Source organism: Dipodomys merriami, unplaced genomic scaffold (genome assembly GCF_024711535.1).
Source record: "Dipodomys merriami isolate MVZ:Mamm:240054 unplaced genomic scaffold, mDipMer1.0.p SCAF_1, whole genome shotgun sequence".
Classification (NCBI taxonomy): Eukaryota; Metazoa; Chordata; class Mammalia; order Rodentia; family Heteromyidae; genus Dipodomys; species Dipodomys merriami.
The window spans coordinates 60,459,807-60,486,673 of NW_027202270.1; the positions used below are offsets into that span (position 1 = coordinate 60,459,807).

The 26,867-nt window shown below is 33.9% G+C and overlaps 1 protein-coding gene across 9 annotated transcripts in view; it reads left to right on the forward strand.

Annotated features, from left to right (window-relative positions):
- Prpf40a (pre-mRNA processing factor 40 homolog A) overlaps positions 1-26,867 on the forward strand; it is a 48,313-nt gene that overhangs the window by 16,337 nt on the left and 5,109 nt on the right. For 3 of the 9 annotated variants that reach the window (XM_070023130.1, XM_070023141.1, XM_070023167.1), the window contains 18 exons: positions 1,726-1,756; positions 4,342-4,358; positions 9,677-9,787; positions 10,838-10,958; positions 11,174-11,227; positions 12,792-12,816; positions 13,478-13,840; positions 16,023-16,131; positions 16,836-16,900; positions 17,170-17,334; positions 18,269-18,377; positions 19,755-19,905; positions 21,093-21,226; positions 25,459-25,573; positions 25,736-25,839; positions 25,924-26,040; positions 26,323-26,460; positions 26,757-26,852. In XM_070023130.1, coding sequence (XP_069879231.1) covers positions 1,726-1,756; positions 4,342-4,358; positions 9,677-9,787; positions 10,838-10,958; positions 11,174-11,227; positions 12,792-12,816; positions 13,478-13,840; positions 16,023-16,131; positions 16,836-16,900; positions 17,170-17,334; positions 18,269-18,377; positions 19,755-19,905; positions 21,093-21,226; positions 25,459-25,573; positions 25,736-25,839; positions 25,924-26,040; positions 26,323-26,460; positions 26,757-26,852 — 2,025 coding nt within the window. The remainder of the gene's footprint in view (positions 1-1,725; positions 1,757-4,341; positions 4,359-9,676; positions 9,788-10,837; positions 10,959-11,173; positions 11,228-12,791; positions 12,817-13,477; positions 13,841-16,022; positions 16,132-16,835; positions 16,901-17,169; positions 17,335-18,268; positions 18,378-19,754; positions 19,906-21,092; positions 21,227-25,458; positions 25,574-25,735; positions 25,840-25,923; positions 26,041-26,322; positions 26,461-26,756; positions 26,853-26,867) is intronic. The other 6 variants (XM_070023129.1, XM_070023131.1, XM_070023132.1 and 3 more) reach the window with 3 other exon arrangements.

The following is a 26,867-nucleotide window of genomic DNA, read 5'->3' on the forward strand; positions in this document are numbered from 1 at the left end:
TGACATTAGAAAATACATACATGCAAAAATAAACTTAAAAAAAGAAAATACATACATGCTTTTTAAAATTCTAAGACAAGAGTACAGAAAAACAATTTGTGAGTCAGGAGCATTTTAGTAGTCAGCATTTTAACATGTAGACATTTGCTATAATAAGCACTAAAAATTGATAGACTTGGTACTGATGACTCATGCCTATAGTTCTAGCTACTCAGCAGGGTATTTGGAAGATTTATATTTGGGCAGAAATCTTCAGTAGACTCCAGCTCCAAATAAACAGGGCTAGAATTGTAGATGAATGGTAGAACATAAGTAAAGCAAGCACAAGGTCTTGTTCAGACAACAACAAAATTAATACTTGATTCAGAAATCCACATTTCATTAGGAATTTAGCTGTGGGCAAATAGATTAGAAAATTTTAGAGCAGGTATCACCTTTGTAAGGTAGTATAACAATATACATAAATTACTGTTTCTATTAAACATATATCTTACTATTTTCAAATTACCTCAATGTCTATATCCTGAGAGCATAGTTGTTGTAATGTATAGTATGACTTACTATCTAGATATGGTATATTTTCACTGTTTTAAAACCCTTATGACTATATGTATTTCAGGGAAATACATATTTTAAATGTGCCCAGTAATGGGGCTTGAACACAGGTTTTCTGGCTCTCATTTGACTTTTTCACTCGGGGCTGACCCTTTATGTACCATTTGAAACACAGCTCCACTTCCTACTTTTGGTGGTTAGTCAGAGTTAAGACTTCTCTGCTTAAGTTGGTTTTGAACCAGGATCTTTAGACCTCAGTCTGCTAAGTAGTTAGGATTACATACAAGAGCCACCAGCTGCTTGGTAATGTTAAATGGTAATGTTAAAATGTTGCCAGAATACTAATAGGTTAACATTTGCTTATACTGTATTTAGGTTAAAAAAAAAAAAAAAGTTCTGTGAGGTCTAGGAGCAGTGTCCTGTGATTTCTAACATTTGAATTTTTATACTAAAGCATATCAATATTTCCTCTGAGGTGGGTAAATATTTTTTAAGAATTTCCTGTTCATTTTAGGCAGATTTTTACCACAATAATGAGTTTTGTTACTGTTCTTGAAAAACTTAGTTTTTAGAGCATTGTGGTTCAAAGTTTGTGGATATGTATACCTGATGACCATATAATACTTAACGTTATTAAGTAGTTGGGTGCTATGGCTCATACCTATACTAGCTGCTTGGAGCTAAGATCAGGAGGAATGCATCTCCACTGCAACCTGAGGAAAAAAAGAACAGTGAGAGACCCCCATTTCAACTATAATGGTTTTTATACCTGCCATCCCAGCTATGGAGAAGCTTAAATAGGAAGATGTGTGGTCAAGCTAAGCCTGAGTGGCAAGATGAGACCCTGTTTTAAAAATGACTAAAGCTATAGGGCTGGGGAGTGGCATAAGTAAGTGGTAGAGTGTTTTCCTAGGATGCTGAAGCATGAGTGAAAACACCAGTACCACAAAGTAATAGTAATCCCTAAGTATTCACAAATGACTCCTAAATCTTAAAATCTGTAACATACTCAAGAGAAAATGCTGAAACCACTAAAGCTTACCAAAACTCTAAGTCAGTGACTTGATAATTATGCATAGAAAGGAATGATTCACTGTTCTTAATGAATAACTTCTATAAAATGCAATTTAAATGAAGTGAATTTTAGTAATTCGATTTTTCTTCTTGCAGCCCGGAGTAAATAGTATGGATGTAGCAGCAGGTATGTATGCTATGAATTCTGGGCTTTACTTGGTAAGAAACAGCCATTACAGCAATGAATGGAAGCAGTGTCACTTGCCTGTTTTTACCAATTGCTATAGTTGTAATAAAAGGATAACATAATTCAGTTTTTAAAAAGTCATAGTTTGAGGGCAAGGGTTCTACACCATATTCATTGGGCTTTGACCCCGTGCAATGTTTTTTTTTTTTTTTTTTTTTTTGTAATTATTGTTAATGTTGAAAGTCCTAAGTTTAACAGGAATGATTAAATTAGGTCAAAATTTGGAGGATTTGAATTTCATTGCTTAATAATAGACCTGTCAACATAGTAGGTGATCCAGGGAACATATATAGAATTAATGAATGAATGAACTAGTGGAGTTTTTATTTATATTCAGGGGGATAGAATGATGGCTTTATATGCTAGATAAGAGTACTACTTGACAGTCAGTTTTTCTATTATCTGTTTGGCGCTTGTAGTCATTAGAGTTTATAGGCCCTGTCATAACTCCCTATCTTTTATCTATATCTGGTCATTTTGATTAGTGAAAGTAATTCTCAAAATTTCATTATGTAAAATACAGTGATGTTGTGAAATAACCTAGAATGGATTTTTAAACTTTACTATAGATTTAAAGAGCTGGGTACTATTATTCCAATTAATCCCAGAACATTATATTCAAATTTCTTTCTAATTGCTGTTAAAGTGCATTTCAATGTCTGTAGTACCTTTTGGTTTGGGGTTTGTGTTTTGTTTTTTTTTATTTGATTGAGGCTAATGTACTGCCACTTTAACCCTCAGCTCTACGTCCAGTTTTGGGGTAAATTGGAGATAAGAGTCTCACAGACTTTCCTGCCCCAGCTGGCTTTGAACCATGATCCACAGATCTCAGCCTCCTGAGTTTTTGCTCAAGGTTAATGCTCTACTGTTTGAGCCACAGCTTCTGGGTTTTTGTGGTTAATTGGAGGTAGAGTCTGATGGACTTTGCTGCCTGGTGTTGGCTTAGAACCTAATCCTCAGATCCCAGCCTCCTTGTAATAGCTGCGGATTACAGACATAAACCACTACTGCTCAGCTTTATTTTCATTTAACATAGAGTTTTTAGTTATATTTGTATGAGCTTTATGGCTAGTTTGCATTTCAAAATATCTTACATCTTTTTGGCTTTTCTGTAGAGACAGCACTATCTATATAGAACTTTCTGCAGTGATGGAAATGTTCAGAATTCTGTACTGTGAAGTAGCTACTAGTCATGTGGAATTTGTTTGGTGGGGGAGGTGAGATTTGAACTCCCGGCCTTGACACTAGCGTGGCAGGTGCTCTAACACTAAAGAGTCAAATCTTTGCCCTATTTGCCCTAGTTATTTTTCCTTATGGGGCCTGTTTGGACTGTAGTTCCTCTACTTGACACCTCCAGCATAGCTGGGGTGCCTAATGCAATCCATCACACCCTGCTTTTTCCTTGAGATTGGGGTCTCCTTAAGCTTTGGGTTTTTAGTTTTTTCTTTTTTGTTTGTTGCGCCAAGGCTATTCTTGAACTATGTGATCTTCCTAATACTGCCTCCTTAGTAGCTGGGATTGTATTTTTTTGTTTTTTCTTTTTTGTTTTTATCAGTCATGGGACTTGAACTCTGAGCCTGGGTGCTGTCCCCCAGCTCTTCAGCGCAAGGCTAACGCTCTACCACTTGAGTCATAAAGCCACTTCTGGTTTCTGGTGATTTATTGGAGATAAGAGTCTCAAGACTTTGCTGCCTGGGCTGGTTTTGAACTGTGATCCTCAGATCTCAGCCTCCTGAGTAGCTAGGATTATAGGCATGAGCCACTGATGCCCAGATAGTAGCTGGGATTATAGACCTGACCTGCACTGCTTGGACAAATGGAACTCTTTGAGCATTTGAAATAGGACTGTAAGAGTTGAGGATGCAATTCCTTTTTTACAGTGAAAGGGGACTGATACTGGGTCTTAAACTCAGGACCTAGGTGCTAGATACAACTCTGAGCTTTAGTGTTTAAGGCTAGCACTCTACCACTTGAGCCACAGATCCCCTTTTGGCTTCTTCGTGGTTAATTGGCACTCCAAGGACAGCACCCCAGGCCCTGAATTCAAGCCTTAGGGAAAAAATAAAAAAGATCTCACAGATTTTATTTCCCAGGCTGGTGTCCAACCTTGATCCTCAGATCTCAGCCTCCTAAGTAGCTAGGATATGTGGTAACTAATGGGTACTGTATTGTGTAGCAGAAAAGTGGGTTCCAAGTATTTAGAGTTTGCCATATAGCTAAATCAAATACTTAAAGCATACCATTAAGTCAGAATAATATATAGCAAAAACCGAGAGGATACTAAATAAGAAAAGGAACAAAATGCAAATTGTGTATTTCTCACACTGTCATCTAAGGACTGGCATTTGAAAGGTCAAGTTCTAAAAATGCTTTGCTCTGCATACATTTAGTTGTGTGAAAAAGCACAAATATGCATGTTGAAAGGTACAGTCAAAAAAGGATGAAAGGGAAGAAATTCTATGAATAAGTATTGAAATTGTTTGGAATAATGTCACTGAAAACTTTTTTTGTTGTTTGTTTTTTAGGTACAGCATCTGGCGCAGTATGTACAGTTTAAATTGTTATATTTATTTCATTATATTTCTTTAACCTGCTACACTGGTCTTCTCTAAAGGTTATCTCTAAATTAATTTTCTATGCCAAAGGTTGAAAAATGTAATTTCAATTAGACTTACAAGAGAAATTGTGTGCTAGTTTGTTTTGTATGGCTGTATCAAGATAATGAGGATGGTCACTAAGAAGGAGACTACATAGCACACTGTTTTGGGGCCTAAAAATCCGATATCAGCCCCTTCCAGTCTGTTTGGAATCCATGATCAGGCCACTCCAGTCTTCTGGTGGCAGCTACTTGGCTACTTTGCAAGAAGACAGAAGATATTGCATTGTAGCATGCATGACAGAATAGTAAGTGGTGTGTGCAGAAGAAAGGAATGAAGCTAAAACAGGATAAATCATTGGCTTAACACCCAACTGTTGCAGTTACCAGTTCAAGTTCATGAGAGCAAGAACTCAGGCTCTGGAGAGAAACATTAATTCTTAACAATATAGTCATTTTTTTTTTTTTTTTTGGTCAGTAGTGGGGCCTGAACTCTGGGCCTGGGTGCTGTCTCTCAGCTCTTCAACTAGTGTTCTACAACTTGAGCTACAGCACCACTTCCAGCTTTCTGCTTATGTGGTGCTGAGAATCGAACTCAGGGCCTCATGCATGCAAGGCAAGCACTCTTAACAACTGAGAGTCCGTGTAGTTACTTCTTAAAGGTGCCAGTTCCCTCCATGGTTTCATTGAGGGAATATGCTTCAAGTTAAATTTTAGTGAGAATAAACCATATTTAAACCATAGCAAGTAGAAACATGTTTCAATTTTTTAAGCACTTGAATTCTCTCCATAAAAGTTAGAAAGGAAAGTTTGTAAATACACAGTAATTGTAACCTTGTGCTTTAAGTATTAGTGTTTATTGCTTTAAACCATCTGTTTTTGTGCCACTGCTATGTGTCTTTTTATTTTCTGCTAGATTGTTTTGTTAATACGTTTTTGTTAATATAATTTGAATTTAAGTACATAACTGATTTGTACATACCTTAAGAATTTTAGGATGGTGGAATGAGTGACTTTAATGGAGATGCATTATACTCATAAATTATATTAATTTGAAACCCTTTGTACAACAAAAGGTGATAATGTTAAATTAAAATACAAAGAATTTTAGAAATGTTTAATCTACTTCTATGAAGAATGTTATTGGACTTTTCCTGGGGACTACATTGAATCTGTAATAGCTTTTGATTATTTGACCTATGGGAGGTCTTTCTTTTTTTAATTTTCTTTCAATAGTTTCTGTTGTAGGAACCTTTTAACCTCTGGTATGGTTTATTCTTTGATATTTTACTTCTTTACTTTTGAGGCTATTGTAAATCTGAGTATTTCAGATTTCTTTCTCAGCATGTTTGTTATTGACATACAAAAATGGTAGTGACGTTTGTGTTGACTTTGTTTGTATCCTTCTTTCCTGAAAATGTTAATAAGATTGAAGAATTTTTCTTTTAGTTTTCAGGGTCTTCTGAAAATGATCATATTTTAGCAAGTAAAGATACTATGACTTCTTCTTTTCTATAGTTACTCTCTTTCTCTTGTGTTACTGTTTTCACCAAGAACTTAGATGCTGCTTAAATAAGAGTGAAGAGTATGGACACCCTTGAGTCATTCCTTATTTTACCAGAGATATTTTATACTTTCAGTATAATGTTGGCTGTAGATTTGAGAAATTTTGACATCTATTTATCAAAAATAATGTCTAGTCTTTTTTTCTTTTCTGTTTCTCCAGATTGGGTTCAAGAGCAATACCAGATTTGTAGAGGGAATTTGGAACCATTTCTCTTCTGTTTTATAGACTAGTTTGAGGAACTTTGATATTGGTTCTTTAAAGACTTGATAAGATTGAATAGTTAATGAGATTAGTCCAGTCCTGTGCTTTTACTTTGTTGGGAGACTATTACAGCTTTAATCTTTGCCTTTTACTGATTTCTTTACATTGTTTATATTCTCTTGCTTTAATTTTGAGCAAAAATGTTCCAATTTCTTCTAGATTTTCCATTTGTTACACTTTAATGTTTCAAAATAATTTCTAATAATCCTCTAGATTTCAGTGGTATGTGTTATAATATTCCTTTTTCACTGTTTTCTGTCTTCTTTCTTTTTTGCTTAGTTTGGCTCTGATTTTGTTAGTCTTTTTAAAGAACTAGTTCTTTGTTTCATTGATGGTTTATTTTGTTCTTTTAGTTTCTAATCCACTAATTTCCACTCTGCTCCTTATCACTTCTTTCTATCTAGTTTTTTATTTTACTTGTGTTATGAATTTTTTTTTTTCCCTGTAGTTACCTTTTCTAATCCTTGACTCATTTTTGGCTTGAAATCTGCTTTGTCAGGTATGGGTATGTATCTCTCCTCCTTTCTTGCAGATTTTGTTGGATTGGTTTATCAGTCTCATCCATTCATATATAGTCTGTACCTATGCTAATGAAGTGAGGTTCTTAACAGCCAACAGTTGGATCTTGATTATTTTGTTTTTGTTACTGCTACTGTTGTTGTTTAGTGTTTTTGGTGCCAGTACTATTGCTTGGACTCAGGGCCTGGGTACTGTGTCTTCGCTTTTTTGCTTGCTTAAAATTGGCATTTTTCCGCCTGAGCCACACTGCCATGTCCAGCTTTTTATTGATAAAATGAAGATAAAGAGTCTCTGGGATTTGTCTCCCTGGATAGCTTTGAACCACGATGCTTAGTTTTCAGCCTTCTCAATAGCTAGGACTACAGGTATGAGCCACTAGAATACAACTTCCATCTTGATTTTTAAAAAATTCTAGTTTACCCAGTCTATTTTTAAATTGGAGAGTTAACATCCTTTACTTTTAAGGTTTTTTAGTTATCTTTTCACTTCTTTTTTGTTTCCCAATGTTTTTTCTCTTCTTAAAATATGGTCCCTTTTTATACTCCAGCTCTTCATGGAGTCACATGGAGGAAACTAGTTTATCTAGTTTATCTGGGAAGCTGAGACATGCAGGATAACAACAGGTTGAGGCCACACAAAGCCTTCTCAACTAATTACCAGACACAGTGGTGTGTACCTGTCATTGTAGCTTCATGGAAGTATAAGTAAACAAAGTCTAGGCACATATATCCACCTTAAAAACAACCAGTGCAAAAAAGGACTGGAGGCAGTAGATGAGGCCCTAAGTATAAACCCCAGTATCCTTCCCTACCCACTAGTGCAGCCTATAAAGACAGGTAGAACTGTGTGGTTCTCATTTATTTTTTAAGGCCCTGTGCGCAAGTTATTAACCCTTCTAAACCTTTATTATCATTAGAATGGAGTTAGCAGTTATACCTGCTTTATAGTATGTTTATGAGGTTTAAGTGAAATAGAATATCAAACTGGTTATTTTAATTAACTTATCTATCACTCCTTTTCACATGATTTGCCTTTTTTCCCCAACATGCTTTTCATAAGTTCTCTGAATTTCCTTCTCTTGATACCCTTTATCCAGTGTGACTTAAGAAGTTCATACAGTTTTAGAACTTACCGTAGAACTTTATTTAGGTAGAATTTTGAGATTCTACCAAGTACATTTTAAATGGTTTTAGAAGATAAATACCCTATTTAATGTATGAAATAATACATTGCCCATATAACTATCCTTGTATAAATATATGAATGCATTGCCTTTTGATAAAATATCAGTGTAGTTTAACACCTGAAAACAAGTATGTTCCAGCACCTAGAATAATTGTTCCAGCTATATTGTAGTTGTTTCACTTATTATAAGGTGTGAGAAAAAGTTAAAGAATTCAGCATATTTCTAGAATTGTCTGTCCCTTTATATCACATAGAAATCCATCCTGATAATACTCATATCAGATGACTTACAGTCATTTTATTACTAAATAACTTGCATTTTATAAAGTTCTTTGAATTCTAGTGGCCATTTTTCCTTTACATTAAAACTAGTTCTCTTTTCAGAAGTTACAGAAATAAACATCTTACTTATCTATGTTTCTTGCTGTGGTTTGTAAGAAATTTTGAAAAGTAATGACAGAATTCTCCTATCATCTGGGAATAAAATGTTTTTGGTGATGCCGGGCACTTCACGCCTGTAATCCTGTCTTTTCAGGATGGTGAGATCTGAGGATCACAGTTCAAAGCCAGCTGGGCAAGAATGTCCGTGAAACTTTTTTTTTTTTTTTTTGGTCGGTTGTGGGGCTTGAACTCTGGGCCTGGGTGCTGTGTCTGTGCTCTCCAGCTCAAGGTGAGCAGAGACTTCCCTCAGCTGGCTTTGAACCGCGATCCTCAGATCTCAGCCTCCAGAGTAGCTAGGATTACAGGCTTGAGCCACAGGTGACTCCTGGCTTCCATGAAATTCTTTATTACAGGCTCTTGCCTGTAATCCTAGCTACTCAGGAGGCTGAGATCTGAAGATCGTGGTTCAAAGCCAGCTCAGGGAGGAAGTCTATGAGACTCTTATCTTCAATAAGCCACTAAAAAGCCAGAAGTGGTCCTGTGGCTCAAGCAGTATAGTGCTCACCTTGAGCTGAAGAGTGCAAAAAGCATGTAGCCTTGATTGGACTTTTCCCTCAAAAATGTATACTCAGCTTTAAAGCCCTCGTTCAGCTATGGTTACAAATTTATTATTAAAAATGATAGTTGTCAAAATTGACCCACTTCCTTTGATATAATCCAATAATTCTTCCATTCATGATAACTTAGGTAAAACTTCAAACCAATATACCTTTGATGCTGGAAAACTTGAGTTGATTCTTTGTGGTTGTGTTGAATACTTATTATAAATCTAAGTTTATCTTTTATATTAATTATTTTTACATAAAATCTTGAGACATTGGGATTCATATTCCTGTTAAACTTCATCCTGTTGATAGTTAAATTCTGATTGTCATCCAGAAGCTTTTTTTTTTTTTAACTTCAGATCTATGCCTTTATATCATGCAAGTTTAGAATGTTTAGTTTGATAATCTTTTTCTTGGGACTAAAGTAGATGATGAATTATCTACTAGGCATGTATTTGTATTGAGGGTTGTCTTATACAAAAATGTAAAAGCTATTGAATTTGGAGATAGATTCTAAGACTTGAATTAATTCATTAATTGAATTAATTCATGCTGCTTTTGTAGTATGTAACATGTTCAGTTCCCTCCCTACTTCTAAAATTATTCTAAATGACTTGGAACATCAAGAGTATGGGCATTTTGTACTTTTAGTTGATACTTCATAAATTATTGCCCTAAAACTCAATACTGTTAATAATGTTGCTACATAATTCATATTTTTCTGTAATTTTTTTTTTTTGCCTCAGAAATCAATGTGGACAGAACATAAATCACCTGATGGAAGAACTTACTACTACAATACTGAAACAAAGCAGTCTACCTGGGAAAAACCAGATGATCTTAAAACACCTGCTGAGGTAAAAGTTTGAGGGCTAAAATCAGGACCTATTATATAGAGTGAGGTATATTTTTTAGGATTTTATATTTGTATTCCAAAGAGCAGTACTGTCTATGTCTCTGAAGATGTCAGATCATGAGAGAAAAGTATTGTTATCGTCAAACTATTCATCAAGAAGATCAATTAAAATCATTTTAAGGATAGATTTATTGTATTGACTAATTTTATCACTTTGTGAGTACTTAAATTTTTTTCATTAGGGTTAAGGATAATGGAGAAGTTTAAATTAACTAAAATATTTTTCCTCTATAAAAAATACTCGTGAAAAAGTAAATTTTATTTTGTGTTACCATCTAAAACTTACAGGCAAATGGTAGAAAAAATTAAAATTGTAGCAGTAAGAAACTGGATGCTAAGTAGTGGATGAACCAACACTTTGCTCTCATGTATTTTCTTAGCAAGGGCTATGTCTTTGTTTTCTTCTCTTAAGTAAGGAGCTGAGAAGGAAACCTTGTTTTGTAGTCTACTCTTCTAATTAGTTGCGGAGAGGAATTTGTTAGATAGTAAATTTTATTTATCCAATTACTGATTTTTTTAGTGTTATTTTCTTAATTACACACATTGTCCAAGGTACAGTTTTCAGTTGTTTTACTGTGTACCATATAAATGAATTCACATAGGGTTGTATTAAATTTTATCTTGAAACTAAAATATAAACAGGCTTTGCTGACCACTGAATTTTATATTTTTCTTTTCATTAGTATTTGTGAAATATGGATACGTTATGAATATAGAAGGAAGCCCAGGAATTGAATTTCACTTAGACCTAACTTTCAGTTTTAACTGCTTCTTAATAGATGTATTACCTGAAACAGGTTCCTTTTTTCAAGTAACACTATTACTGAGAATTATCTAAATTTTGTGGTACCATTGTAATAATTAAATAATGTATTCAAATGATGTTACTAAGTATTCAATAATAACATTATTGTCAGGTCACAATATTTAAAATTATAAAAGATGATGAAAGCATCAATGTGAATGATCAACAAATTTTTTTATTTTTTAGCAACTGTTATCTAAATGTCCCTGGAAAGAGTACAAATCTGATTCTGGAAAGCCTTATTATTATAATTCTCAAACAAAAGAATCCCGCTGGGCCAAACCTAAGGAACTTGAGGATCTTGAAGGTAAAATTGGAAAAAATAATTACTTTTAATGTTTTTACATACATATGTTCACTTTCCTGGTAGGATTACTCAAAGGCTTTATTTTTAAAATTTTTGTTAATTTAAATGATTAGTACATTTTAAATGATGTGACAGTTTTATGGGTTTTGTTGCTCTAATCTCAGTTATATAGATTTTAAATAGATTTTTATTTGATTTGATTCCACTGAAACTAGGATACCAGAATACCATTGTTGCTGGAGGTCTTATTACAAAATCAAACCTGCATGGTGAGCTGCTTTGATAATTCATTTTCTGTTATATTTAACATTTTTAGAGTATGTCACTAATAATGTTCACTAACAGTGATTGAATAAACCTGCAGTGAAAATTCCCTTACTTCAACAATTCTTTCATTTAAGGGTTATATTATAAATGAGCTTGCGGCTTTTAAAGCTGTATTTGATGGAGGTTTTTTGGTCATATGACAAATGATTGGAAAATTGAATAAGAACTTCACATACAAAATTTCTGCTTCTCTCTGGGTGTTGGTGCATACATGGACCATGTGATTTAACCAACTGAAGAATAGTAGATTGTTTTATAACATTGTAAATTAGTTTTGGTATGTTTTTGTAGAAGAATTAAGAAAAAATAATACACCTTATAAGAAAATAATATCAATTACCTGAAACATAGAAAAATTTGTCTAAAGAGACCCTAGAACTATGAAGTGTATGCAATTATGAATTAAAATTGAAGTTTACTCTCAAGACAATCTAGTGTCATAAACTAAACTAAATTAGAACTTTCCAGCAAGATAGTAGAGATGGGCTAGTAATTTAGGTTTATGGACTGACATCTGACAGGAAAGATAGTATTAAAAACACTCTCTCTCTTTTTTTTTTCCGGGCGTTTGTGTTTGTGGGGCTTTGAACTCAGGGCCTGAGCACTGTCCTTGAGCTTTTTTGCTTAAGGCTAGTGCTCTTCCACTTGGAGCCACAGTGCCACTTCCAGTTTTCTAAATACTGTCATCTTAAGCATGTTCACTTTTTCTATATTTACTTCCATTTCTTCAGGGTATCACAAAATTTTTTTTTTTTTTTTTTTTTTAGTGATTAACATTATCTTAAGTATTTTTTAGCCATCCTAAAGAGATTTTCAAAACTATTTTCCTTTATAGAGCAATAGGTTCTTTAAAAATATTTTCATAAAGAGTTGAGCTTAAGTAATCACTTACATGGAGCACCTGATCCCCTTCTGATTATGAATTAGAGATATTTTGTACCACTAAATTAGTGAGTACAAATCTTTAAAGCCTAATTTTAATTATCTGTACTGTCATTGGCTAATACTAATATAGATAGGTAGGTTCTGAGTTTATGCATTTCCAAAGTATCAAGCTCCTTTCTGGTATAACCCTGATACAAATAATTGTTCTGCATAGCTATCTACCTACTTGATGATGCAAATATTAAAATATGCTGGAATTTTATGGCTCGATAATTTTGAACTTAGAATTTTTTTCTAATAAAGTAGGGGAAAATACTGTTTTATTCTAGAATTATGTAGACTTTCAAGGCCAGCAGAGTTTGGACAAATAGCATCTTCCAAAGTTTTTCAAATAACTACGCATTAAAAAAAATTTTCCCCCCTTGGTTAATTGCTGCTCTCTAAGCAAGAGCAAGCATTTGATTTTCAAAAGTGATCTTTTTAAATTTTTTTCAGATGCTAAATTAGATCTTACTATATGGTACTATATGATATTTTTCTATATCTCCTTTTTAAGATTGTTTTCAGTAATTGTATTTGAAAACCATGTGGTATGTGACCTTTCCTTTTTCTTTTTAATAGCCATGATTAAAGCTGAGGAAAGCAGGTAAGCAATTTTGAAAATCAATGTGCTATACCAATTTTGTCCTTTGTTTAAGCTACTTCCTTTACACTATAATTTAAAGTATGACTTCTAACATGTTATACCTTATACTTTGATGTCTACGAAGAAGGTTATCTACTTAGGTGTAGCCGTTGCTAGATAAATATTTGAGTATGGACTACATATTTTTTGAATTAAGACTTATTTGGAGAATTAATAAATGATATACCTATATATCTCATATCATAGTTTGTCTTCAGTGAATGAAATGCAGGAGCTTTAAAGTTCTTACAGAAACTTATGATATATGTCAATATTCATGATAATAGAATCTGTTGTATTATTTTATCAACTTAATTATTGGGCTTTTGAAGTGAAAACTATTGCATGAGTGCTTATTATACATTATTGTGAATTAAAGTTAATATTAGTAGCTGGGTTTGGTGGTACATACCTATAGTGTCAGCTCTCATCAAGGGGGATAAAACAATATAGTTGTTTGAGATTTTAATCCTTCTGAATATCTTACTAGTTTAATATCATTGGACCTTTCTGTCCTTCAGTTGTTTCTCTCATTTGATGTTACACTAGTTTTGAAAGTGACCTATTTAGTTTTGTAATGGCAAAAGTGAAATGACAATTTTTTTCTTTTTTTAATGTGTAGCAAACAAGAGGAGTGTACCACGGCATCAACGGCCCCAGTCCCTACAACAGAAATTCCCACCACTATGAGCACCATGGCTGCTGCCGAAGCAGCTGCAGCTGTTGTTGCTGCAGCAGCTGCAGCTGCAGCAGCTGCTGCAGCAGCAAATGCTTCCACTTCTTCTAATACTGTGGGAAGTGTTCCAGTTGTTCCTGAACCAGAAGTTACTTCCATTGTTGCTACTGTTGTAGATAATGAAAATACAGTGACTATATCAACTGAGGAACAAACACAACTTACTAATACCACAGCTATTCAAGATCCAAGTGTTGAAGTATCCAGTAATACTGGAGAAGAAACATCAAAGCAAGAAACTGTAGCTGAGTAAGTATAGCTGTTTCTCTCCTGAAAATCAATACTGGATTTATTATAAATTCAGCTTAGTCAGTGAACATAATGTGTAAGTAAACAGATGGCAAACTTAGTCATTAGACAAGTGGTATGAAGCCCTTAAATTCATCCTCAAAAGGGACATATTACCAAACTTTGGTAAAACTAGTATGTCTGAAATTTTATTTATTTATTTATTTATGTATTTATGTATGTATGTATTTATGGTCGGTCATGGGGCCTGAACTCGGGGCCTGGGTGCTGTCTCTCAGCTCTTCAGCTCAAGGCTAACACTCACTTGAGCCATAGCGCCACTTCTGGCTTTTTCTGCTTATGTGGTACTGAGGAATCGAACCCAGGGCCTCATGCATACAAGGCAAGCACTCTACCACTGAGCCACCTACTTAGGCTCTCTGCCTAAATTTTAGAAACTAGAGTTGAAGATACGTTTTGGAACTCAAATGCAAAAATACAGTATGTCAAGGTACATCATTTGTATACAGTATCCAAAATCAAAATAAATGTAAAAAATATATATATGATTAAGAAACAGGATTAGTACCCCTCCTCTTTTTTTTTCAGCAGTGAGATGAGGCTTGAACTCAGGTCCCTAAGTTTTTGTGCTCAAGGCTAGTACTCTACTACTTTGAGCCACAGCTCTACTTCGGGGGTGGGGTGTGTGTGTGTGTGTGTGTGTGTGTGTGTGTGTGTGTGTGTGTGTGTGTGTGTGTGTGTGTGTGTGTGTGTGTGTGTGTGTGTGTGTGTGTGTGTGTGTGTGTGTGTGTGTGTGTGTGTGTGTGTGTGTGTGTGTGTGTGTGTGTGTGTGTGTGTGTGTGTGTGTGTTTACTTGGAGATACTTTCATAGACTTCTCTGCTCAGGCTGTCTTTGAACTGCAATACTCAGATCGAGCCACCATCTCCCAGCAATATAGATAGCTATTGTGGTTTGGGGTTTTGGGGTTTTGTTTTTTTTTTTTTTAACTAGTCATGGGGCATGAACCTTGGGCGCTGTCCTTGAGCTTTTTTGCTAAAGGCTGGTGCTCTATCACTTTGGCTCCACTTCTGGTTTTCTGGTGATTAATTGTAGACAAGTGTCTCACAGACCTTAATGCCCTGAAGTTTCTTATTGTGAAAGTACTGTACAGAGGGGTTACAGTTACATGGGCAAGGTAATGAGTACATTTCTTATCCAGCATTGTTGCCTCCTCTAGTTTTTTGGTGTTTTTTGTTTTTGTTTTTGTTTTGGTTGTTCTTGTTGAACTCAGGGCCTTACACATTGGTAGGCAAGCACTCTAATACTTGAGCCATGCTCCTAGTCCTTTTATGCCTCCATTACTTTTCTAATAGTGTCTCATTTGTAAGCTCAAGCTAACCTAACCCAAGATCTACCTGCTTATTTTTCCCATGTAGCTAGGATGGCAGGTTTATGCCACTGTATCCAGCTATTGATTGAAAATGGTCTCACACATTTATGCCCAGACTGGCCACAAACTGTGATCCTCCCAAATAGCTAACATTACAGTTTTGAGCCACTAGGCCTACACTTTGAATCTTCCAAAGTCTCAATTTCGGATACTTAATATAGAAAATGTGATATATTTTTATTTTTGTTATAATCTATTCCAGTATTGTACTTCTGTTTTCTAAGTGTTGTACTTAAATTTTTGTATATGCTGTTTTCTGTTATTCAGAATGACACCCCCTCCCCCAGTCAAATACCATTGTTAATGTTTGTTCATTCTTTTGTTTGAAATCCCTGTTTAATAAACTTTCACAAAATAAATAATATTTTGGGCGGTGTATGTTATATAGTCATCATAGTGATTTATTTCTGCTATAATAGCATAAATATATTAACATAGTTGTGTTCCATTAAAATGGTATTTATGAAAATAACAGGGATGTGATTTGGATAATGGATCACAGTTTTCCTAGCATGATTTTGATTAATCTATGCATCCTATATTTATGCATACCTACCCAAATGTTATGGTTAAGCCATCTGTAAGTTTTATTTTGTCATTTATACAGGATCTTGCTAGCTGAAGCCTTAGAAAAGTAGGCTTTATTTCTCTTCAAATAATTGTGTTTTTAGGATTTAGAGAGTATTCTTATTTTCTAAACTGTATATTTATTTAAGGTATTTTTATTTACTTCAAGTGTTATTTGTCTGTAGTTTTACTCCCAAAAAAGAAGAAGAAGAGAGCCAGCCTGCAAAAAAGACATATACTTGGAATACAAAGGAGGAGGCCAAGCAAGCATTTAAAGAATTATTGAAAGAAAAGGTATTTTAATAACAGATTTTAATATGACATGTAGTAATTGCTGAGTAAATGAAGTTTCACTTTATGTACGTTGGTGCCTTTATTGAAAATGCTAAACCTCATGCACTATGACTGAAAATAAAACTTAATTTTTTGTTGTTCTTTTGTTTTTTGGGGGGGAGTTGTTTTTGTCAGTCAGGAGGCTTGAACTCTGGGTCTGGGTACTGTTCTTGAACTCTTGGCTGAAAGGTAGCACTCAACCACTTTGAACCATAGCTCCACTTTCGGTTTTCTGGTGGTTGAGGTTTTCCGGTAGTTAGTTGATTGAAGGTAAGCATCTCCCAGACTTTCATGCCTGGACTGGCTTTGAATTGCTATTCTCATATCTCAGCTCCCTGAGTAGCTAGGATTACAGGCATGAGCCACCAACATCCAGCTTAAAACTGAGTTTTTATTGAAGAACAATTGGGAACATTTAAACAAGGTACTTCACAGCATATTTCCACTTTAATGTTTATTAGCTTTTTTCTTCATAACAATTGTCTATTTAATGTAGTCTATAAAAAACATAAAATCTAAAATTAAAGTTAAATTTTTCATTTATGTTTTCAACCAGCACTTCCATAAAACATTGGTTTCACCTTAAAAAATTGTTTACTATGAGTATGTTGTTTCCTATTACTGGACATTTTCTCACTTGAAATTTTTATTTAAATGATTTTCAGCGGGTACCATCCAATGCTTCATGGGAACAAGCTATGAAAATGATCATTAATGATCCACGATACAGGTAATAAATACTGTCTTTTAAAAAAATATTTTACTTTGAGCAGATCAAAATTTTCACTATGGATTGCCCTAGCATATGTATTGTTTTGGGTGTTGAGAGTACATTATTATATGTGATAAAAACCAAAAATCCAAGAATTTTTAGAACCATTAATTATAAGAATTTTCTTAACTTATTCATGAAGTTATTTTTTCAAAGCACTAATATCTGATTCTCCTACCTTTATTTTTTACTTTTATATGGTATGTAATATTTTGTCTAATTTTTAGTGCTTTAGCAAAGTTGAGTGAAAAGAAGCAAGCTTTTAATGCCTATAAAGTCCAGACAGAGAAAGAAGAGAAAGAAGAAGCAAGGTCAAAATATAAAGAGGCTAAGGAATCGTTCCAGCGTTTTCTTGAAAATCATGAGAAGATGACTTCCACAACCAGATACAAGTAAGACTTTTAATGATGCATATCAGTCTTACTGTTTTTGTCATACTTTTTCTTCAAGTAAATTATACACAGTAGATGATACTAAGTAAGTCCATATGATTGTGAATTGCATAAGGTACCAAAAAAAAAAATCTCAGCAGTTAAGTCTATGTAGTAATGAGGATTCAGTAGTCAAGTTTAACTTCATTTGTGGACATGTATTGTATTTGTGGAATAGATGGCTATTTTCATTAGTAGGTATATATTTTGAACATTTGTTTTTATGTAGTATTCTTAAGTTTAGGTTGCTTTTTTAGGTAATTTGGGGATAATTCAGTTTTAAAATTTTTTTAGTAGACTATTATTTATTTTCTGTGTGCTGCTTTTTTTTATCTCTTCCAGAAATGTATCAATGAAGAGCTCTGGTATTTTAGTTCATATGTTTCATAGTTTCATGTTACTTAAATTTCTGGTAACTTTATAAAGTATAAAATTTACTTCTATGGGCAACTTGATAATCTATTATGCTATCCAAGAGAATAGAGATAGTCTCAATGACAAACTATTGCCCAATGTGAATTTTATTTTTTATTTCTAGAAACGTTGAGTCCTTCACTATTTTATTCATTTTCCTTGGCCAGGCAGAGGAAGAGTATACCAAGTATTCACATGGTGCTTTTATTTGGTTTAAAATTAATAAAACATGGCTGGGCATGTGGCTTAGCGGTAGAGTACTTAGCTAGCATGCATGAAGCCCTGGGTTCGATTCCTCAGTAACACATAAACAGAAAAAGCCAAAAGTGGCTCTGTGACTCAAGTGGTAGAGTGCTAGCCATGAGCAAAAACAAAAGGGATAATGCCTAGGCTCTTAAGTTCAAACCCCAGGACTGACAAAAATAATAATAATAATAAAATGTTACTACACTAGTGAAATTAATAATTTCTTTATGAATAGGAAAGCAGAGCAAATGTTTGGAGAGATGGAGGTCTGGAATGCAATATCAGAACGTGATCGTCTTGAAATCTATGAAGATGTCTTGTTCTTTCTGTCAAAAAAAGAAAAGGTATTAAGAATATTGTTTGTAAACAAATAAGTCTTTTCATCTGTCTTTATCAATCAAAAGTACTGTGTGAGTTCTCTTTTATCAAACTATTTTTGTTAATTGACCACCTGACAACCACTTGAGAATGTAAGAAATACTTTTTAAAAAATCTTGTTTTTAACCCATCAGGTTTACAAATACTTCTCTTTTTTGCCTTTTTACTTACAGCACATGATTCTGTTACAGAACTGGCAATATTGTGCAACTATTCCTATGAGAATTAACTTGTAGGATAATGCCTTAAAACACTTGATTCATTCATGTCTTTACAGTATACTGTTAAATTGTATATTGTCGATTGCCAATGGATAATAAACACTTGGAGAAAATATACATGATTATATGGGTTTTATAAAATTAAATATATATGCACATATGTGTGTGCACTTGAAGGTAAGTGAAGACCTTACTAGTTAGTCCATTATGTGATTGTACATAGTCACTCAGGTTATAGACTGTGTCTGTCCGATAGGAAGAAAGGCTTACGGAGTTCAGAGCCAAGAAAAACAAAAAATATGTTTTTTTAGATTCTAGCTTTAAAAAGCATTTAAATTTTATGTACATTTGTCTGAGTTAGGAAGGGAAGGGGAGCAACAAAATGGGGACACAAAGGACAGAGAGGGAAACCAATGCAACAGCATTACTCACAAGCCACTATGTTGGAAATAATCTGTACAATTGGGTGGGGGAGTTGGGGGGAGAAAAATGGGGAGAGGGTAACAAGTTGGACAAGAAATGTACTTACTACCTTACTTATATGACTAACTCCTCTGTACATCACCTTGACAATAACATTTTTTTTTAAATAAAAATACAAAAGGAGGATTATGAGCTGGGGAGGGTACTGGTGGCTCTCACTTGTAATTCTAGCTACTACTCGGGGGAGCTGAAATTGGAGGACTGTGGCCCAAAATTAGCCTAGGCAGGTAACTCCATAAGGATTTTATTACCATTTAACTTGCAAAGAGCTGGAAGTGGATTTGTGGCTCAAGTGGTAGAGTATTTGGCCTTGAACAAAAGCTAGGAAAGTGCCAAAGCCCTGAGTTAAAACACTATGAACGAACACACACACACATACACACACACACACACACACTCTCTCTCTCTCTCTCTCTCTCGCTCTCTCTCTCTCTCTCTTTCTTTCTCTCTTTCTCTCTCTCTCTCCCTCTATCTCTGTTCCTCTCATGCTGTCTCTCGAGACATGGTCAAGAACACTGATATTTAAATTCATGCATAATATTCAAAATTAATCAGAATGTAAAGAAATCTTCAATAATTGCAATTCAAGTGTCATAATTTCTTTGAATTTCAAAAGGTATATCTATATTTTTGTTACAGGAACAAGCAAAGCAATTACGAAAGAGGAATTGGGAAGCCTTAAAAAACATTCTTGACAACATGGCTAATGTAACTTACTCTACTACTTGGTCTGAAGCCCAGCAGTATCTGATGGATAATCCAACTTTTGCAGAAGATGAGGAGTTACAGAGTAAGATTAATGACCAAATAAGAAATACGGTATTAAACAGTGCCCATCAGTAATGTAGAATCATTTTGTTTTTGTATGAAATTACTTACTCAGTTTTACACAGTAGTTTGGTACAAATGTTGCATTTTCAAGTATATTGTTTCTTTTTCCGTGGTAATTGAGAACAAAATTTCTCCGGAATTTTTAGTTAACTTTAACATAATTCTTAAAATATGTAAATCATAAGTTGGAGTTATTGTGGAATTAATCTATACCATTTATATTTAAATCAACCATATTTTCCTTATGCTTACTTACTGGGGTAGTGTAGTATCTTTTATACAGGTGTGCTGGAGAACCAACCGTAGGGCTTTCCAGCATGCTACGCATTGCTCTAGCACTGATCCATGCTTATATACCCAGGGTTGTAACTTCAGAGTTTTGTTAAAAGCAAAAGCATTTCCATTACCTTACATTAGGCTTTCTCAAGTACCTTCTTTTCTGGCTTCCCTGGCTGCCTTTTAGATTATAACCATTTTGTTTACCACTTCTCTAAAAACTTTGGCTCAGTGTTCTTTTCGGTGGGACATAGAATTTTATGCAGTTACATGCTATATAATTATGCTTTAGTTTATAATATACTATTTCTCAGATGTTTTAGTTAATGATATGCTGTTTATCAGTGGTGTTTCTATAAGACTATATTGCCTAGTGATATATCTGTCTAAATTTATATAAATACATGCTATTTTGTTCACACAATGAAATTGTGGCAGCATTGAGCAAAAAGCCTTATGGAAGGCATGGAGTAAAAGCCCAGGTACCCTAATTTCCCAAAAAGTGATAGACTACTCTGAAAAGGTCTTTGGAAATATGATGTTGCTGACATATTTTGACACATCAATTTTATGTCCTCTACTATGTTCATACTGTTTCTTTTGTCCTAATTTTTTAGTAAAATTTCCCATAAAACTTGACTGTTTACATCATTACAATGGCTGGCCCAAGTGGTAGAGCCTAGGGAATGTAAATTCAAACCTTAATGCTGCCCCCCCCCCCAAAAAAAAAATCATTACAAATACTATTTTAATTTAAAAACAAGTATTTTTGGACAGTGAATTTGTAATCTGTACTCAGTTAATTCATCATATAGTCAAACTTTTCCTTATTAATATTTGAAACAATTCTTTATCTGAAAACCATTGTAGACATGGATAAAGAAGATGCATTAATTTGCTTTGAAGAACACATTCGAGCTTTAGAAAAGGAAGAAGAAGAAGAAAAACAGAAGAGTTTGCTGAGAGAAAGGAGACGACAGCGTAAAAATAGGGAATCTTTTCAGGTAATAAAAAAATCTCAATTCTAGCTTAATTTATACTATGGTGACTGAGCTTGAACAATGATAAAGACGTTATCATTTACATATTTAGCTCTGTAATTTCAATAGTTATCAATCTACGTTATTGAGTTACTTTAGGCAAGGGAAGATAGACTTGTAGATATTATTTAGAGTGAGCATTAATAAGGTTTTAGTTGAAGAAAACAAAATAAGATATAGGATGACTGAAACAAAATCTGTGACATGTCATTAGTAATCGATGTGTAGTTTCCAGAGAACATGAGAAATAATATGTAGTTTGAGAATCAGACATTCTCTATACATAGAAGTTGTCCTTTAACCAGTGGCTCTTTTTTTATCTCCAGTTACCATTTTTTTCTCCATCCCTAGAATGAAATTTGACCTCTGGGCCTTATACCTGCCCAGCATCCTAGCTTGCTTACTCAGCTGGTACTCTACCATTTGCATTGTGCTACTAACCCAGCTTCTTGCTGTTTGTTTTGTTTTGTTTTGTTTTAAGAAAAAAATCTCTAGACCTTTCTGCCTGGGCTGGACCTTTCTGATCTCAGGCTCCTACATAGTTATGGCTATAGGTGTAAGCCATTGGCACCCAACTCCAGTGGTCCTTTATTAATAATAATTTAAAATGTTATAGAAGAATAGTAAATTTTCTTCATTCCTTTTAACCAGATTACCCATTTCAATAACTGTTGTAATTGCAATTAGCATTTACTGATGACTTTGTTAAACATTTGACTCTGTAATCTCAATGTTAATGACAGCCTTGTAAGGATAGATACTGTTTGGTTGTATCTATGCAGATAGGTGAAGTAACTACCTCAAGTAGAGCTAGGATTTAAAACCATGCACTCTTGGTTATAGGCTTTCATGAAAGGATAAAAAATTAAGTTATAGTGGCTCACGTGAACTAGTTTCTTAAAATAATAGTCTATTTGGTTTAGGTTAAGGACATATTTTAATCCTTGAGGATTTTTCGTGTATAACAGAATTACCTAAAGAGTTTTTAAAAAAAAATTCTCCTCCTACCATGTCAAGTCATTAACCATCTTAATGCCATATTGATAGCATTATTTTAGTCCATATTCCTTTAAAACTTACTGTTGTAGTAAGTTCTTTATCTTGGTGATTTTTCTAGAGGATCATTTGGAAGATTATTAAAAATATAGAATATTGAGCTTCACTCTTAATGATTTGATTCAGTATGTCTGGGGTGGAATCTGAGATTTTGCATTTCTTAGTTTCTATATCATATTGATACCAGTGGAATCATATGACCTATCACCTGAGTCTTGACTACATGGTCAATTAGATTTTAATCTGGAAAATTCGAAGGACAGTTCTGTTTTAAAATCCAGAGTTATAGAAGTTTTGTTCACCTCTATTATTCATATGTAGTTTTTCAAATTTTAGCCCCATGTTCACAACTGGGTATAAAACAGGCTAGGAAACCTCAGTTTTTTGTTGATTTGGTTGTGGTGGTACTAGTATGAGGCCTTGAACTCAAGGCCTCAAGTCTCAGCTTGCTTATTCACAGTTGGTGCTCTGTTACATCTTGAGCCATGGCTTTGAAACAATTTCCTCTATGTCTAGTCCTCCTGAGTAGCTATGATTATGGGTGTGTGCCACCAGGTCCCATCTGGAAAAAATACTTTTTATATAATCAGCTATCTTGCCAAGAAAGGAGAGATCAGATTTGTTTTTTAAGGTATCATATTCTCCTTCAACTTTGAGCTTTAATGCATCTATGAAAATTTAAATTTGCAGTGGTTTAAAATAAAGAGGTTCATGAAAGGTAATACAGTGTGAGAATGTGATATAAAATATTAAGCACTGTAGAATATTAGAAATGCTGCTGTTTCTGATATTTTAATGAAAATTTTAATGAAGAGATCATAATATGAATCTTCAGTTAACTCTAAATATGGCTTTAAATCAGATTATTACATATATGTATAACTTAAAAAATTTATGCTTACTGTTATTGTTACATTAAGATTTTCATCAACCTGAAAATGTTTTTGTGCTATTCTATTTTTCAAAGGTATATGTAGAATTTTAGCAAAATGAATTTAGGAGAACATTGACATTTACAATAAAAGATTAGAAATAGAAATGTTTCAGTAATAATGGCTATTTTGGACATTTATTTTTATTACATTTTTGTTTATTTTTATTGAATATTTATTGGCCAATTGGGTAATAAATTTTTGTAACGTCCATAGCAAAGAAATTGGTGATCTTTTTCTTACTTTAAAAATTAGTGGTCAGGTTTATGTTAAGTTATGGAAAGGATTGATGAAAGACTTTTAAGGAGCCCCGAGTTAAAGCCTCACAACTAACAAAAAGAAGGAAGTGGTATTGTAGCTCAAGTGGTAGAGTACTCACCTTGAACTGAAGAGCTGAGGCCCAGAGTTCAAGCCCCATGACAGAAGAAAAAAAAAAAGGAAATCATTTTGCCGGGTGCCGGTGGCTCATTCCTGTAATCCTGGCTTCTCAGGAGGCGGAGATCTGAGGATTGCAGTTCAAAGCCAGCCCAGGCAGGAAAGTCCATGAGACTTTTATCTCCAATTAACTACCAGAAATGGCACTGTGGCTGCCTCACCTCAAGTGATAGGTAGAGTGCTCACATTGAGCTGAAGAGCTCAGGGACAGCACCCAGGCCCGAGCGTTCAAGCCCCACAACTGACAAAAAAAAAAAAAAAAAAAACCCAAAAGTTATTTAGTGAAAAATATATGAACATGACAAAAAAGATGGATGGTGGTGCAGAAAAGTTAATAATGAATTGGATATCAGGCAGTGGTTTTTCAACCAGGAAAATCCTTTGATTGTTGCATTTGAGGGAAAGGTGCTATTGGCATTTTGTGCATATACACTAACCATGTGGACAAACATCTTAAAATGTATGAGTCTACCATCACCCCTAAAACAGAAAAGGCACAAACACTTAAATCCTTGGAAGTAAAATAAATACAATCTAAGTAGATAGATAAAATAGAAACAGATTCTAAGATCCCTGAAGATAATTCCTAAACTTGTTACAAAGATCAAAAGTAAGTTAGCAAGTGAGAGAAAACTGGTGACAACACAGCTGGATTTATGTTGAATAAACGGAATTTGAGAAAAGAAATTCTGATCAGTAAGATTGTATGAACATGTTTGTAGCTCCAAAAAAAAAAAAATGTGCTTTATATGCTATTTTAACTGGATTTTTTTCTTTGGTTGGTTGTAGGACTTGAATTTAGCACCTGTGTGCAGTCTCAGAGCTCTTTTGGTCAAGGCTACTGCTTTGCCATTTTGAGCCATAGCTCTACTTCCAGTTTTCTGGTGGTACATTAGAGAGACGAGTCTCATGGACTTTCCTGCCTGGGATGGCTTCGAACCATGAGCCCCAGATCTCAGCCTCCTGAGTAGCTAGGATTACGGGTGTGAGCCACCAGATCTAACTTGATCATTTAAAATAAATGTTAATCTGATCCTCCTGGGATATCTAAAATTTAATAATTTTAACATCAGTATTTTTTAAATTGGGGTTTTGGTACTAAATTTTGAGAAATCATTGTCTATTATATTTAAGGCACATAGTTCAGCTTAGCCACTACTTACATGCTCAGAAGCTACATTTGGTGAGTGTTACTGTATTTTAAGAAGAAAAATTGTGGGTTATAATTCCCTTAGAAACTAAGGTTTGAGGTAAATAGGAACTATAGAAATTGATGTTACTAAAATGCCTATGTTGCTCTGAAAGTTAACAATAGGTAAGCAGGGGAAAGGGGAAAGTAGAACCGCTTTTTAAAAAAAAAATGACTTACATGTAAAGGATAATAGTAATTCGAAGGAAAGGAAATAGTTTTGAAATCAGATAATGCTCTTTTACTTTGGGGGAACTATATGTTAGAGGCTTGAAGCATCTGTTAAAACCTTTAGATTTCAAATGTAACTAAAATATGGCTTAGGCAAGATTTAAAATCAGAAATGTATATATATTATTTTTTAAGTTTTACTTGAATTAGCTAATAGCCGATTTTTGAATCATTGTGTATAGTTGTGTGTATAATTTTTGTTTTTATCAAATAAATACTCTTGCACCTATACATTTAGGTAACATTGGTAGAATATTCAACTATTCAAATGTTGCTGTGTAATTAATGTATTTTCATATTATACTTTTATTTCTTATGTGCCTAAAGATAACTTCAAATTTATTTTTCCCCAGATATTTTTAGATGAATTACATGAACATGGACAACTACATTCTATGTCGTCTTGGATGGAATTGTATCCAACTATTAGTTCTGACATTAGATTCACTAATATGCTTGGTCAGCCTGGTGAGATTCTTTTCTCTCCAAACTTATAGTTTCAATAGTAGTTGAAAGGGGCAAAGGGGGAAGTTGGTTGTGTTGGGGGGAAGGATGTTTTATGTTTGTTTTATAAACAAAAAAAAAAGTAATTGCAGCTCTTTGGTTAGAGCTAGCTTTTGACTTCTTTAGTTTTTTCATTAGGATCAACTGCACTTGATCTTTTCAAGTTTTATGTTGAGGATCTTAAAGCACGTTATCATGATGAAAAAAAGATAATAAAAGACATTCTAAAGGTAAATAACACCTATTAACATATTTTACTTAAAATTTTTCAGTTTTTTCTGTGTGTTATTTATAACAAGATTTCTGGATTTTAGGATAAAGGATTTGTAGTTGAAGTAAATACTACTTTTGAAGATTTTGTGGCAATAATCAGTTCAACTAAAAGATCAACTACTTTGGATGCCGGAAATATCAAGCTGGCTTTCAATAGTGTAAGTTTATTATAGAAAATTAAAAACCTTATTTTAATGGTGCAGTTAGGAGTTTATTCAGCTAAGATATGTACAATGTAGACTACTAAAATAAGGGGATATAGATATAACATAAACAGTCTTGCAGGTAAGGTGAAAGAAAACAATGGCCTATGCTAAGCTTCCTTGGCTTAAATTAATTGACTAATTCCCCTAATTATTCAAGATGTGAAGTTTTCTAAGATGTGAAGTCTCTTCTAAACAGATAACAGTGTAACTGGTTCAATACAATTTTTCTAATAGTTGCTGGAAAAGGCAGAGGCCCGAGAACGTGAAAGAGAAAAAGAGGAAGCTCGGAAAATGAAAAGGAAAGAATCTGCATTCAAGAGCATGTTGAAACAAGCTACTCCTCCAATAGAGTTGGATGCTGTCTGGGAAGATGTATGTTTATTTGTAAATTTTCTATAATTATTGTTTACAGGAAAATTCCACAGAAGCTTAAAATACTTGTAGAATACATTAAATATCTTTATAGTATACAAAAAGTATATTAAATATATACCAAAAGTATATCCACTTCAACTTTTAAGGAATTTTTGTTAAAAATGACGGTTGAAGGAAGAAAATAGTGCCCTTTGAGGATATGGGTTTATCACAGTTTTCACTTACTGATACAGCTCCTTTTAGGTATATTGATATGTTTGTTTATATATGTATACCATACCTTAAATTTCCAGATCCGGGAGAGATTTGTAAAAGAGCCAGCATTTGAAGACATAACTCTAGAATCTGAAAGAAAGAGAATATTTAAAGATTTTATGCATGTGCTTGAGGTAATTTTGTTTCTC